This window comes from Cryptomeria japonica, chromosome 11 (genome assembly GCF_030272615.1).
Source record: "Cryptomeria japonica chromosome 11, Sugi_1.0, whole genome shotgun sequence".
In the NCBI taxonomy this organism is placed as follows: Eukaryota; Viridiplantae; Streptophyta; class Pinopsida; order Cupressales; family Cupressaceae; genus Cryptomeria; species Cryptomeria japonica.
The window spans coordinates 5375698-5391596 of record NC_081415.1 but is presented as its reverse complement, the minus strand read 5'-3'; the positions used below and the strand labels follow the sequence as shown (position 1 = coordinate 5391596).

Sequence of the window (15899 nt, the reverse complement as noted above, 5' to 3'; positions counted from 1 at the left end):
GTCCTCTCTTTTATTTTTCTCATGGTTCCTCTGAAGTTGCGAGGTTCTTTGATGGGGTTTTTTGTTGGCTCTATTTGTGGCTTTGTTTGATTGGTGTTGGTGCAATGGTTGATGGCTCATCATTATCTATGAATCCCTTCCTCAGGGAAAAGTTTCAAATAGGCAATTGTGCTCCATTTTCCATAACCTGAGTGTCTCTCAACCAGGTTAAATGTGTGATGGACATTACGTGCTTGGTGACTCTGGTCGTGCATGTTTGAAGGCCTCAACTCAAGATCATTTTCCTACCTTTCTAGCTTGGCCCTGCAGGATCAGTCCGGAGGGGTTGGAGAGATACCAATATGCAGTACTTTGATCCTTGGTCTTTGATTGTTATCTAAGAATCCCACTATCAACAAAGGAATTTCTTTTATATCACCAGTTCAAAGATGAAGTTCATCATGGAAAAATTTTCAACCAATTGACCCCGACAAGGAAAAAAGCTTTCCCCAAAATCCTTGTAAAGTTGGAATGCTTGTTATGCATAGTGAATAAAGTTAATTCAGTCTTTGCACTCTTTGAGCCATAATCTTGCTGATTATACCATGTCATGAATTGCATGCAAATGGATAGAATTGAATCAGACCTTACCATGCAATTTGTAAAGTTGCAGGCATTAAATCCCATACCACTTCATCTTATTGGATCGCATGTAAAAAAATTTCTTGAACATATAATTAAAAGCAAATAATGCCCCTAAGAAATCATACATAGACAACATAACATACAACATCGTCTTTCCTTCTTTTATTCCTATGCTTTTATTTGGGGGCCAAGGTTCTTGATTTTTAGCAATCACTATGTTTGCAAAGGTTCATATAGAGTCCACTACTATTGTGATATATCATGACCTGCACAATGTGGAACAAACTTAAAACTCTAGGAAAACTCCATAAGCTTTATAACGCTTCTAGTTTACTTTTACTTGTAAAGGTCACAAATCTAAGATTTCCCTCCTCTTCCTAAGTTCCTCCTTTATGGCCAATGTAAGATTGTTCATCTAGGACTCAGCTTCAGACCACACAAATGGAATAATGTTACGATATTGTAGCTCTTCTAAATTTTGGTTCAAGAATGGACTACCTTTCATTTCTCAGCTTTTGCAAGTGGCAGAAAACAAATATTTATCCTTCTTATGAACATCAGAGTATATGAAAGCAGAAATGGAATAGGAAGAGATTCTCGCAGCTCTAATAAGGACTGATTCATATTAACTTGGGTGTGAGAAAGGTAGACAGGAAACACCTAGGAGGAAGAGAGGTAACATGTGATATCTAACATAGAAGCATTAGAAAACAAATATTTCATCTTGGAATATCCTGTCTACAATGACTTATGGATCAGCTACATGGGTAACTTAGGTGCGGACTACAAGTGGCCTCAGGGAATTGTTTTTCCAAATCAATGGAAAAAGAATTAGACTTTATATGGAAGTGACATGCTAATTTTTAGCCACATAATATTTGAGGTCCCATGCTCAATAGGGTCTGACACACATGCATTGCAGTATAGTTATATTTGCTTCATTTCTCTTAAATGAGAGCTTTTAAATGGTTGTTCTGTACACAAATGTTGTCATCCATGTTCTGTGCTGTTTACATCCTGTATTACTGATGATGTAGATCTGATCATTTGTTTGTGATGTGTGCTGCCATATAACACATTGTTTTTTGTTAAAAAACGCACTGCTTCTGTCCTAATTTTTCTTTCTTGCACATGCTCCTTCCAATTTCCTTTCCATTAAAGGCTTAAAATCTAAATCTTTTATTGCAACATTCTTCTCTGTAATCCAATTCTTGATATTTAAATTGAAGTTCTTTATCACAAGTATTTGATGATTCCGTAGACAAGATATTTCTTCAACTTGCAGGCCACACTATTTCAGAATTTAATCAGACATGTAAGTGGATCTGCAGTTGACACTAATCTAATTATCCTACCAACTCCTATGGGAACAATTTATCATGAACAAAAACAAAGGGATATAATACCTGATACAAAATCATGTAAAATTCAGAAACCTATATTATCACCGATTCTTATTTCATTTAATATCTGGCAAAATCATCTTTGAATGAAAACTGTGCATAATCAAATTTACAGCTATTCCCACACCAAGGCTCAATTAACCAACCCAAACAAATGATACCTCATTAGAAGCTTCTGTGGCATGCTGTCCAATTGATTCCTTATATGATACAGCTTTCCGCAATCGCTTTCCACGCCCAAGAACTGCTTCTTCTTCACTTTGATATCTTTCCCATCTGTATAATATAGCATAACTTCCAACATCAAAATTGATTTTACCATAATCCTTAGACATATGAATTCCATTTAATTTGGGAACATAACCATAAAAGACTAATATTCACTTTGTTAGTACAATAACTGGAATTGAACAGTTGTTGCTGCCAGTTGCTGCAAATACATGAGATCATCCCTTACGGACATGCTATTTGCTTTTTGAGGGCTGAAAGAGGATGTCTTTTCTTGAATTCATGGGCCAACTATCGCATAAAGAAAATTTATCTGTGACATATGATCATGATATAGCCCTAATGTTTGTATTTATGGGTCTACAAACAGCAGGCAAGCTTTTACTTTTATGCTGTTGCTCCAGTAATGCAAAACAACATATGAATGTGACCTTTACACATGAAGTCTCCTTGAACCATGTCTCAATAAAATCTAACATTTCTAAGTTTGATGCATGACCATGGTGGTCTTTCTATGATAAGCTAACATGTAGATAGTTATGATTACATGTACATAGTCAGACAAAAGTAGTGAATGGATGCTTATAATGGTATCTTAAGTGTTTTGCCTGCAACACTGATCTTTTTTTCCTATTTTCTCAAAACTTTGCTCCAAACTAACATCTAGATCACAAGACCATAAAACCGCAAAGTCCAATAAAGAGGATTCCAATCCCATGACACAAAACATGAAATATAATAGCAAAGAAAAGAGATTAATTACATGTGTGTAACTTGTTAATTATCAATCTTAGAGCAGCTATATCTACTGCTCTCTTCTGAACATATAACTATGATTGATGATTTAAAGGGATATAACTATTAATTAATAGTAAGATTTTACCTTGTACGCAAAAGCTTGTCCCAGTCATTTTCTTCTGTGTTGTTGGGACTAGTTTCCGCCTTCTTCTGCTCTCCTTGAAGAGCAGTTTCTCCAGACATATTTGCACCCACATTACCACCCTCTTGTTCCTCTGCTATTTCTTGTTCGCTCCAATCCGAGGCCTGATAAACAAATTGAAAGGATCATTAACAGAACATGTGTATGCCTTGCCCTCATACAAGTTATCCTTTTAGTATCTAAACCTTGAAGCAAATAAAACAGTTTTGAGTACCTCATTACTCGCATTTTATTATTTTACTTGTCTGATTTCCATAATTTCCACTCTGTAAAAACAAGGCACCAGACAGCAAAAATACATAATTCAAGCATAAAAGAAGATTGAAGAAACAAAAACATGTACAGGAATATCCACACTAGGCCTTGACATAAAACACAATTAATTGAAAATTAAAATATATGGGAGATCAAAGATAGAAGATGAATTTGATTGAGAGACAAAAACTACATGAAATGATCAGAGCAACAGAAGTCTTGAAAACAAAAAATAAAAATAAAATAAAATAAAAAGAAGTAAAAAGCTTGAAGTCAAATCAAATTCCCTCAAACTGTCAATGGTTAGTCAGCTTCTAAAGGAGGGTTAATTTAAGGAGGTCAAATAGAAGATGAGTTTGATTGTGAGATGAAAACTACATAAAATGAATCGAGCAACAAGGAAAATAGTATTGTAAAGAATCAAAGCAACAGTAGTCTTGAAAACAAAAACGGAATAATAAGTTTGAAGTCAGATCAAATCCCCTCAGACTGTCAATGGTCAGTCAGGTTCTAAAGGAGGGTTGTTGCCCGGAATAATCATTATGTTATGTTGGTATATTATGTTTATGTTGTCGTCGGTAATAATGAGTTACAGCGGTCAGTTAGTTAGCCGACGGGTAGGTAGTTGGAGTCGCGACGGTTGTGTCGCACCCCTTCGGCTGTCATATATTGTACCACCTCCGGGTGTTGGAGGACATGGAATGTTGACGACAGATTATAATATGAACATCTTTTGACATTAATGGAAAGCTACATCCTTTGTAATTGCATTGTGCATTGCTGTTTAGTTTCTGTATTCTTCCTGTTTACCCAGTGAGGTAAACATTTGGCGCCGTTGCCTAGACGAACTCAGGAACGGAAGACACGGATGGCGCACAGACACAATGGGCCTACCCGTTGGTGAAGTAAACCCGGAGAACCGACGACAGCAAATTTTATGAGAATTTCATGAGCGCCAGGATGACGGACGTAGGGAAGACCGACGAAGGACAAATAATCCTTAAATTGTGAAAGGAGAGAAATAAAGAACACTGTTAGAAGCAGAAGAATTATGTTGATTGTATACAAAAGAATGAATTAATAAAGACGTGTTGTGTTTTGATTTATGTGTTGAGAAACATGAAATTGTATCACAATTAATGCCCAATTTACTGAATAAAGACAGAAATAAGAAATTAGAAACCGACGAGTGGGAGGCTGCGCAGAAGGCTTTGATTCTGGAACAACGTGTAGAACGTAGACGGAGGCTGAGGCAACTTGCCGAAGGACGACCTGCCGAAGGGTTGCCCGAAGGGAACCAAGGAGGTGTCACGGAAGGTGCAGAAGCCGAGGGGAATTTCTACGCGTCGCCAGACTACGGTAGAGCGAGAAGCCTTGAAGAGTTTCTGGAGGAAACTAGGTTACGGAGAGAACTAGTTGAAGAGACTCGAGATCGGTTCAAAAACTTATCTCTCACGCCACAAAGGGAGGATCACCGAAGGGAGCCGGGCACGGGTGACGACGAAGCGCCACAAAGGGAGGATCACCGAAGGGAGCCTGGCACGGGTCACGACGGAGGAAGTAACCGCACGGTAGGTACAAGGCAGAACACCGTACCTTTGGTCACCACCACAGGAGGCATCAGCGGCATCGGAGGGAGCAGCACCGGAGGGCAAACCCAGCCACAACCACCTCCAAGTAGACGATTTCCATCAATGGCGACCAAACAGAAGTTACCCAAATTCAAAGGGGATAGCAAAGATGATCCCGCACGGCATTGCCGTACATGCGAAACCATCTGGACAGCCAACGGGGTGACTGACCAGGGTGAATGGATGAAGCAGTTCCCCGCCACACTGAGAGGAGTGGCTATTGACTGGTATGCAGACTTGGATAAAACCAGTGTAACTACGTGGGATGAATTGAAGAAAACATTCGAGAAGGAATTCCGGCTTCTCCGGGATGATAACGAGATAGTTTCCGAAATCTACGGAACAAAGCAAGGAAAGAAGGAGACCGTACGGGCGTACGGGCGCCGACTAAAAGAGTTAGTCGGGAAAATGGAAAGCCAACTGGCCGATGGCTTGAAGAAGAGGTGGTTTGTCGAGGTTTGAACCCTAAGCTACGACGGAAGATGAAAATTGTGCCTCCAACATCCTACGACGACGCATACAACCGGGCCATGGACCTGGAAAGTGAAAATAAGACGGCCAAAAAGAAGAAGAATAGATCTTCATCATCATCTGAAGATGATGACACATCGGAAGAAGAGAGTAGTAGTGACGAGAAGCCGAGGAAGAAAGTCACAGCCCTTCAAAAAGATATGGAAAGGATGTTAAAAGAATTTAAGACAATGAAGGGGACTACAAGTAAGGACGATGAACTATGGTGCACGGAGTGTAAGGAGAGCGGCCACACGAAAGGTGCCTGTCCCAAGAAGGCATTCTGCGACATCTGCCAGATTATGGGGCATTCTACGAAGGAATGTCCATACAATCTGAAGGCACGTAACCAGAGAGTGCTCTTTGCGCAGGAGCAGCCATCCACATCGGAGGCAAACAATAATGCATCATCTGGAGGATACCGGGACAACAGACGCGGCGACGGAAGGAATAGCAACAATACCAATAACGGAAGCCGTATCCAGTATGACGCCAAGGGCCGGCCAATTATCCAATGTAGGGCCTGTAATCAGTGGGGGCACTTCGCCCGTGATTGCACGAAGGAAGCCACCCCTCAGCACCTCTGCCGTTGGTGTGGGCCAGGCGACCATGAGGACGCAAATTGCCCGCAGGCAGGGGTTAATCTCCTCAACATTGAGAAGGCTAAGAAGACTCGTGAGAAAGAAGTACTGGCGATCACCCGCGCCCAGACGAAAAAAGCCACTTATCCTGACCCCCGTACGGAGAAGGAGAGATTACGGGAGGCAAAGGCCAATATTGAACGTGAGATGACGACCGAACGACGGGACAACGAGGTGGCGAGTACATCATCCCGTACGGAAGCGGAAAATAACATCATTGGGCAAATCTTGCAGATGGAGGTGCCGATAAAGGTAAAAGACCTTCTAGACTCTATGCCACAATTGAGGACTGCCATCCTCACCAATGTGCAAAGCACCGTAGCGTCGAGTGCACCACAGGTAGGGGTTCCCGCCACCGCATCGTCGAGTGCACCACAAGTAGGGGTTCCCGCCACCGCTACGAAGAGTACACCACAGGTGGAGGTTTCCGTCAGCCCTTCGACTGACCCGATGTTACTAGCCGTGAGCAGTGGTAGACACCCAGCTGTGGTAGAAATGGGTATCCGTGGGACCATTCTGAAGGACACCATTGTGGATGGTGGATCTGGGGTGAATGTACTCCCAGAAGAAACATGGAAGCTGCTGGGGAAGCCCACCCTGTGGCCACCCACATTCAACCTGGTGGGAGCGGACCAACACGGCATTAAGCCACTCGGCCTGTTGATGGCCCAACAAGTGACGATTGGTACGCAACCATTCTTGTTAGATTTCGTGGTTATTCCCTCGAAGAAGAAAGGCTATGACGCCATCCTGGGGAGAGCGTGGTTGATCAACGCAAGGGTAAACCACAACTGGAAGAAAAATACACTTTCCATGGAGAAGGGAGGGCGGAAATATACCATTGACCTACACACCCAAGATGTTGGCGAAGAGCTCGCCTCTTCCGAATCGGACTCAGAGGACTCTAATAAAGGGGAAGGGGGTCCCAATGAAAGTAAGGGCAAGAACGCAATGGAGCCGAACAGTGAAGGGGTGCTTGAATTGGAGGGATGTTCTGAAGATGAGAGATGCTCACTTAACGGGCTCTTCCACTGGCAGATGGAAGATTACGAAATGTTCCAAAGCTACAGGCTAGAAGTAGAGGAACCAGAGCAACCAACAAAGGTGTACCTGCCGGAATACAAAGAATATTGGAAGGGAGACGCCCCAAACCTTGGCGACGTAGATAATCCGAAGAGTGTTGGCAACAATTGGAACCTTGTGTGGAAGACCGCAGTCTTCAAAATCTTTATTATCCTTCTTCTTCTTATGTACGGGAAGGAGGTCGTGGTCCCTGTAGAATTTGTGGTTCCAGGTCTTTCAATGACCAGTGAAAATAGATTGGCCACCAACGGGTACAAATTGAAACCTTACCACGTGAAGCGCGCAGGGGACCCGAGAGGCCAGACAGACACTCGAGAGTCCGGAGGGGGGCCCGAGAGGATGGAAGGGGACCCGAGAGGCCGGGCAAGCAACTCGAGAGGCACGGGACAAAAGCAGGAGACTTTTGGGCGAGAAAAACCGAGAAGGATGAAGGGCGATCCCAGAGACAGGGGACCTGAGCCGAAGACTCTCTAGACAACTTTAAAAAAAAAAAATTGCACGGTCGTACGATACCGACCGTACGGTCCAAAAAAAAAAAAAAAAAAGAAAAGAAAAGAAAAAAAGAAAAAAAAAACGAAGGAAAAAAAAGACCACCGTACGGTGGCCACGTAGTGGATACCACCGTGCGGTGGCACCACCGAAGGTGGAACCCACCGTGCGGTGGCACCACCGAAGGTGGAACCCATCGTGCGGTGGAAGCCGCCGAAGGCCGCGGGAATATAAACGCTGGCCACCGAAGAGGTTTCTATCACAACGCCGCACATACCGAAGGGAAGGAATACAGCCGCCGAACCCCGCACCACCACGCGGTAAGGGAACCACCGAAGGGAAAACAAAAGCAGCCGAAGGGAAAGAAGAAGGAAGCCGCGAAGGGCCGTGAAAATAAAGCCGCACATGGAGGGAATAAAATGCACCGCACGAAGCCGCACACGGAGGGAATAAAACGCACTGCACGAAGTAAGGAAGAAAGAAAGCGCAGAAGGATACCGCACGAAGCAAGGAAGAAAGAACACCGCACAACAAGCAAACACCACACGCTAAGGAAGAAGACACCGAACACGGCCGAAGGCACATTACCGCGCAGCTAGGGAAAGGGACGCACCGCACGGCCAGATCAATACACACAGCCCACGAGCTACCGCAGGGAGTGAAGCGGACGGATGGGGTCGAGGGTTCTTACAGATTGAGCCGCCGCTAGGGAGAGCGGGATTTCGCACAATTCCACACAGCCACGTAAGGGCAAAACGATCGCCACAGGTAGACCAAGTAGCCGCACGATTGGAGGTGGTATGGCGGGACATTACAGTGCCTAAAAAAAAAAAAAAAAAACGACGACGGATTGAAAAATGATTCGATGACATCTGGAGCCTAGACACTGAAAATATTGGAGTGTAGAAGAAGGGTTTTGACATCATAAAATATCACAGAAATGATGCGCGCCATGGACTTTCGTGGGGTTCTAAAGGTTGTAAATTTAGGGATGTCGAATGAAGGATTTGGATCAAACAACTACGCAATATTAAGGCAATATATAAGCCTTCTAATAAACATGATCCGGAACAGATCTAAGACATGACCAGAGTAATGGCACTCCACAATATGGTTTTGAAGTCTTCATCTGAAATCACTATTAGGATGAAACCTGACACGAATTATCCTCCTAAAGTCCTCAAAAAGCTGAGAAAGTTTCAGGTCAAATTGAAATCAATTCACAGCACAAACATGTGAGAAAACAGCCCACATCCGATTACTGTGCTTTGGCTATAACTCAGTCATGCAACATTGGATTGAGCTAAAATTGGATATGCAGCATCCTTTCATATCATCCTGAAATGCACACAGAAAATACTGAGAGTGGGGGAGGGGAGGCAGGGTGAACCAATATTTTAAATCTTTAAAAGACGTGAAACCACATAAAATATAGAGAAAGCAAACATCAAGATGCATACACCAAATTTCACATGGAAAAACCTTTCAAGTAGAAAAACCATGGCACGTAATAGCTTTCATTAACAAATGGTCACCAACCCAAATTAAAAATGTGAGCACCTACTCCAATCTTTTTCATACTCAAAAATTACAGAAACTTTTAGATAGATCTTCACATTTTACATTCGATGACTATCATATTTACGTATGCAGCTCCATTAAATATCTTCAAAAATAAGCTCCTCTTTCTAAAAAATATTGCTAGATTTCTTGGAAACTATGCTCAATCCTTCTCTGTATTGCACTCAGCACAATCATATCCTCCTTATTTTCACTTCACAAGCTCAGGCATCCTTCACAGAGCACATACATCACCATACCCACTATAAAATAACATTTCCAACACAAAATCGCTTAGGCTAGTCAACACGTTTTTTTCTCTTCACAGCATACAACCAAATTCTCTCAATGGGCCCCCATGGTCACTTGTGCTCAAATGCTATGCTTTGAGTCCCTTAGTTCTTTTTTATAATCCCAAGTTGCAAACAATTCAAAAAAATTCTTAGTATAGAGGTTGTTAAATATATTTCTGGCCCTGGGCGAGGTTTTGGGTTTTCTTTTACCTTGAGACATCTTCATCCTTTTCCCTAAGTTCCTAAAACCTCACTTGGCCTTGCTGATCGGAGTTTCAAAGTTTCCCTACCAACTTGCTTTCCCCCACTTTATAGCTTCCCTGGTTTTAGATTTCTAGGCTCCATGCTACTCACTCCTCATCTTGTGGTTCCACAAACTCCATTAACTTAAAGAACCAACCTCCAAAGACACTCCATTTGAGATATTTCTGCATACCGATCCAAATGAAAGAGTTTGATTAAAGGGAGAATGGGTAAGCAATGTTTGGTACTAAGAAAACAAGGGATGGATGCCAAAGAACTGGCCACTTATCCTACCTGGGGAAAAACTGAAGAAAAACTTCCTAGGAAACAAGAGCAAAGCATCACTTGAGAATAGTTACCACGACTCCAGGAGGAAGATCAGCTTCTATGATTAACTTCTATTCACCTAGTTGCATAGCATTAGTGAACTACAAGCAGGGAATGAACCAAAGACAGGAGGTGATCTTAAGCATTTAGTTAGTGCATATATCCAATAGCGACAATTCAGCCATTAAATAAGCTGGTAGTTTGTACCCAAATGCATAGTTGAAAATCTCGGACTCAGCAAAAACTCAGCAAGGCCTGAGAATGCGACTCAGCAAAAATTCTGTAAAAACTCAGCAACCTAAAAAATTGCTTAAATTTCATTAGAAACACATTTTTTTTGCAAAATTCAGTGAGTAGATGCATCCAATGAGTCAATAAATGAGTACATAAAAGAAACAAGCTGAGTCTAGTTATATTTGATTGATTTAAATGCAAGTTGAGTACAAAATGGCATCTTCATGTGGAATGTTGATGGGTGATAGTCTAAAACAAAATGAAAATAGCACATTGTTTTTGTAAAGCTAAAAGTAAATACCACATCAAAACATTTGACATCTTCCTCTTTCCAGCTCTAGTGAAAACTAGGAGAGAGGTAGAACTAGAGGGTCTAATCCTAGAAGTTCGCTATGGCTCCTCCACGTCACTCAGCATGACAAGTTGTCGCTTAACTTCCATCTTGGACGTAGATGATGGTGGCACTAGCAATAAAGGCAAGTTGCACAAGGTGTTTGATGTGAGAAAAACCCAACGACAGAGGGGGTGCAGGGGAACGAACTTTTGTTCCCCCGTGAGCCAGAAGTGGGGGTTTGGGGGCTATGGCCCCCCCCCAAAAAAAAAAGATGCATCTAGGCCTCTTTTTTTTAATGCAGCCGAGTTTTTGCTAGACTTGCTGAATTTTTAAAAAAACTCACCAAAAATTCACAAAAACATGACGAGTTTTCTCTGAGATTTTTTAGCTGGAAAACTCACAGAGCAAAAAACTTGTAAGTTTTTAAAAAAAACTCACTGAATACTCTGCAAGTATTTCATCTATGCCCAAATGTACTCTCTAAAGAAACTCAAGCTCCTATAATGAGCATACAAGAATGTGCAAACAGGTTTCCATTCAATTAAACATAACTAGTCTGAATACTGTGACACAAATAATTATCATAAGTGGTGAATAACAAAATAAAACAATATCAATCGTAAATAAATTTTCAAGTTTCAAGCTTCAACTTGCTCAGAGTCTAGGTAATATCTATAGGAAATATCACAAAAAAGTAAAAATATAAGAGTTACATGATCTTACTAGTTATTTTTAATTGAAGGTAAGATTAGCAGTCTGAATGTAAGATAACTTAGAATTTGTATTCAAGCTTTTCTGTCTGTCGCAGAATAGCAGTTTGTGGATACAAAATGGCATTGAATAGGGACTCTAGTTATGTCTGCAGGCTTCTAAAGCATAAAATTAAAATATTCATATAGTAATCTCTAGTTCAGCAAGCATGTACATTATAAAACAACAAATTTAAGAACATGAAATCAAATGACACAGAGTGTTGGCCATAATGAAAACATGGGTAAAGCAAATAACAAACCAAAGTTGCAAACAAGCCCACTATCACAAGCTTTGCAGAAGCATTCTTCAGAAAATGCAATCATAATTTTGAAGAGAGATTGGAAACCCTTCTACCACCATATTGCTAAAGATATACACAATGTCAGGCACAACTTTCATATTTCCATTGAACTGAATAAAAAGTGTGGGTTTCAAGATCCTACAAAATGACAGCTATGTAGGCTGTCAAAAAAAGTAGAAGACTAGAGCTACTTTAAATCCAAAGGCGTTGCATTTATGTTCTTCAGAAAAGATAAGGGTACGGAATAAGATTATAAGAATGAATGAGGGTTTATAATGATGCAGCTTAAATTGCTTTGCCAAGAAAAGAAATTGCACTACATAACTTTTGTAAATGCATCACATCTAGAGCCCTTTGGCAATGGATCAACAAATAATATAGCAAGTTTTTTTGTGGGGCCTTTGCATTGTAAAGGAGCAATCTTGCATGATTAAAAACCATGGAAAACAAAGTAGAAAATTTTGTTTCATTGCAATGTCTTTCCTCTGGAAAAGATCTGAATCGGCTTTTCACAATTACCACCCTCCTTTTAGTTTGCAGAGTGTAACTCTTTTAGAATAGATCAAGCTATATACCTTGAAGTAGAACAGAAATGCTAGACATCCTCACACCTGTGTAGAGGATCTCTCATTGGTGTCAGCCCCATGGAACCTTTTTTTTTTTTTTGCTCAAATCACATAGGTTTCAAAGTTTATCAAGGGCTTTGTTGCAAAGGTGCACACAAACATAACATAAGTATGCCCAAGTGAAACTCTTCAATTGGATATCATTCAATATGCGTTTCTGCTATAGAATCTATCGGGAAGAATCTTTTAGTAAGAATACAGCATAGGGCAAAATATATAGAAAGACCATGTAACACAATGTGAACTGTTATAAAATCAAATAGGAATTAAAAATCACCTTCAATGATCCTAGTACGTCTGTTTCAGACTCTCCCTCTATTGCTTCAGAGCTCCCACCATTAAGGTCTGAACGATCCAGCAAACGTGCAATTGCGGCATCATCCCAAACAATTTTTGAATACCCATCAGTATGACACTTGTCCTCATAGACATCCCCCAAACCACCAACTTTTCTTTTCTGCCTTTGTTCCACTTCATTGGTACCTTCTAAATGGCTTGTGCCATCATGTGCAATTTTATTAGTAGCATCACCAGAATCTTGGAAAAGCTCTTCAGTGCCCCACCGCAGGATGTCTTCTATTTCCTTTTGAGAACCTGACTTATTAACAAAAAGATGATCCAACATTAGCTTTTTCTTTGCAAGTTGCAAGATTCGCTCTTCTACACTTGCACGTACAACAAGTCTATAAACCAGAAGCCTGCTTGACTGCCCAATGCGGTGGGCACGGTTCATCGCCTGTATATCAGCATGCGGATTGAAATCAGAGTCATAAATAATTACAGTATCAGCAGTAGCCAGATTGATCCCAAGCCCACAAGAGCGAGTTGATAAGAGAAAAACAAAACGTGACTTGTCCTGATTAAAACGTGCAATAGCTGTTTGGCGTTCCCCCACAGACACTGATCCATCTACCCGTTCGTAGGAATACTGCCCAAACTCAAAAGTAAGATAGTCCTCCAGAATATCAAGCAGCTTTGTCATTTGTGAAAATATGAGAACACGATGGCCTTGCCTTTTCAAGATTTTAAGCATAGAATGTAATAATGTCAGTTTACCCGATGCCTTTATGCGCATTTCTTGCAGAAACTCTGCAGATCCAGTCTCTGGTTCAGTACCTGGTATGAGATATGGATGATTACAGACCTTCCGCAATTGCATGACAATATTAAGCATTGACTGCTGGACTCCACCTCTTCCAATATTACGCAGAATCTGATAATTCTTTGTAAGCATTGCACGATAATATTCGGCTTGTACAGAACTGAGTTCCATGGGAACTATACGCTCAGTCTTGGGGGGAATATTTCGCATAGCATCTTTCTTAAGCCTTCTAAGCATATGAGGTGCAACAAGTTTCTTCAACTCTTCAACTTTTTCAGCAGTGGTGAGATCAGTAAACTTTTCTTCAAATGCAGATAATGATGGGAAAGTATCTGGTTGCAAGAAATTCAATAAGTTGTACATTTCACCAAGATTATTTTGCAAGGGGGTACCAGTCAAGAGTACACGGTGGCCAAATGAGAATGTATTCAGCAATGTAAAAAGCTTACTTCCTGCATTTTTCAGGCGATGCCCTTCATCAACAATTAACACCTCCCAAGGTACTCCCCGAAGATGACTGGAATCAGCAATTACCATTTCATAAGTCGTCAACATTACATTGAACTTGTATGCCTTCTGCTGTTTACCTAGCCCTTTAGCAGAACCAGCATGCCACTCATATTGTCGAATTGCAGCTCTTGCTTTTGCACTTCCATGATATTCAACCACATTTAGATGAGGAGCCCATAAAGAAAACTCCGCAAGCCAATTTGGCATAGTTGACAATGGAACCAAAACCAAGCATGGGGATTTTGCCTTGAATTCCTTATATATTGATGAAATGAAAGCACATGCAGAAATAGTTTTCCCAAGGCCCATTTCATCAGCTAAGATAACATTTTTTAACTTCTGCCAGCATTTCCTCAGCCAATTCAATGCTTCCAGTTGATGAGGAAACAAGGAACCTCCCTTCAGTTCACTGGGCTGTTCTGTAAGTGGTTCAATTTCACTCGGTCTCTGTGTTTTCTTAGTAGCAGAGTCAATACCTCCAGAAGCATCTCCACATTCATCTTCAGCTAATGCCTTCTTCTCAAATTCTTCAAAATAAGAGATCAAATGTTCAGCTCTTGCAATCACAGGCTCATCTAAATGCTCCCAAGTGCATTCATCATAAGGCAAGCCACACCACTTAATGAAAGCCTCTGAAACACCTCCTTGCACATCACAACGAGCCACAATTCGTTGCGGTTGACACCACTTTTCCTGACAGATATTCATTGGTACAGTCCCATATTTTGCTTTATAGTTGTCAAGCTTTCGCTTTGCAAGTGTCTTCAGTCTTGATTCACAAATCCATTCATTATGGATATGAGATTTTCCCACCCACTTGACCAAAAATTCCAATTCAAAATTCTCCACTTGCACAGTGGAAGGCAATTTTCTACATACCGATTGATTTGTTTGAGATACTGAATAGTGGTTAGTTGCATCTGTTTCCTTCCTTTCACCACCAGCTTCTCCATGTTCACCTGACTTATTTACACAACAGGGTGCCCTTAATGAGTCTCTGGTGTCATTCTGCATCTCCATGGGCCCTATGTCATTTTTGGAATCCTGGTGATTTACAATATCTTTACTTGACTGAAGCTTTATATCTGGAGGTAGCAAAAAATTCTCAAGCCTTTCTTCAATTTTCAAAGAACCTTTTGAAGCTGGATTGGTTTCTAGTAAAGATTCAGCGGTCCCATTGTTTGTCATATCTATGGCACATGCACTCTGTCTGGATGTGATCACTGGTTTAGTATATGAGCTTGAGTGAGTAGATTTTTCTCTGACACCGGAGCTGGTGCCAGAGCTCTCCTCTATTTGCAAAATTTTTCCTCCAGATGCTTCCTTTTTTCTACGTTTCTTACTCTTGGTATCAGAAATTTTATTTTTAAGCAACACATTTCCTTGATCATTAGTTGATACATCACAATACTCTCTGCCACGATTCTTTGAGACGACTCCTGAAATGTTTAAATTACAGGACCCTGACCTAGCTGTGTTGTGGTCAGGGAAAGATTTGTCAGAAGTCAGTGTGGACAACCCATCTGTTGCAGCTAGAGAACTGCTTTTGCTGTGCACAATTAAAGGAGGCAATTGCATTTGCACTGATATTTCCGAAACTGAAGGTACAACCACTTGATCTTGGATACGGCATCCTAGAACACGATCAACCTTTTGCAATTCAATAATAACTTTAATCAGTTATCCCAAGTGGCATCAAAAGACCAATTATTAATTATCATCTGAAGCTTAGAGGTCTGCACAAAAATTATTAAATACAACAACCAAATTCAATACGTGGATTCAAAACAAAACAATGGAATTTGAAAAATA

The 15899-nt window shown here is 41.0% G+C and overlaps 1 protein-coding gene across 7 annotated transcripts in view; it reads right to left on the bottom strand.

Moving 5' to 3' along the window:
• Positions 1-15899, bottom strand: part of LOC131036590 (protein CHROMATIN REMODELING 4) — a 65861-nt gene that overhangs the window by 13838 nt on the left and 36124 nt on the right. For all 7 annotated transcript variants that reach the window (XM_059213832.1, XM_057968486.2, XM_057968484.2 and 4 more), the window contains 3 exons: positions 12753-15737; positions 3139-3299; positions 2189-2303 (listed from right to left, as the gene is read on the bottom strand). In XM_059213832.1, the coding sequence (XP_059069815.1) occupies positions 2189-2303; positions 3139-3299; positions 12753-15737 (3261 nt within the window). The remainder of the gene's footprint in view (positions 1-2188; positions 2304-3138; positions 3300-12752; positions 15738-15899) is intronic.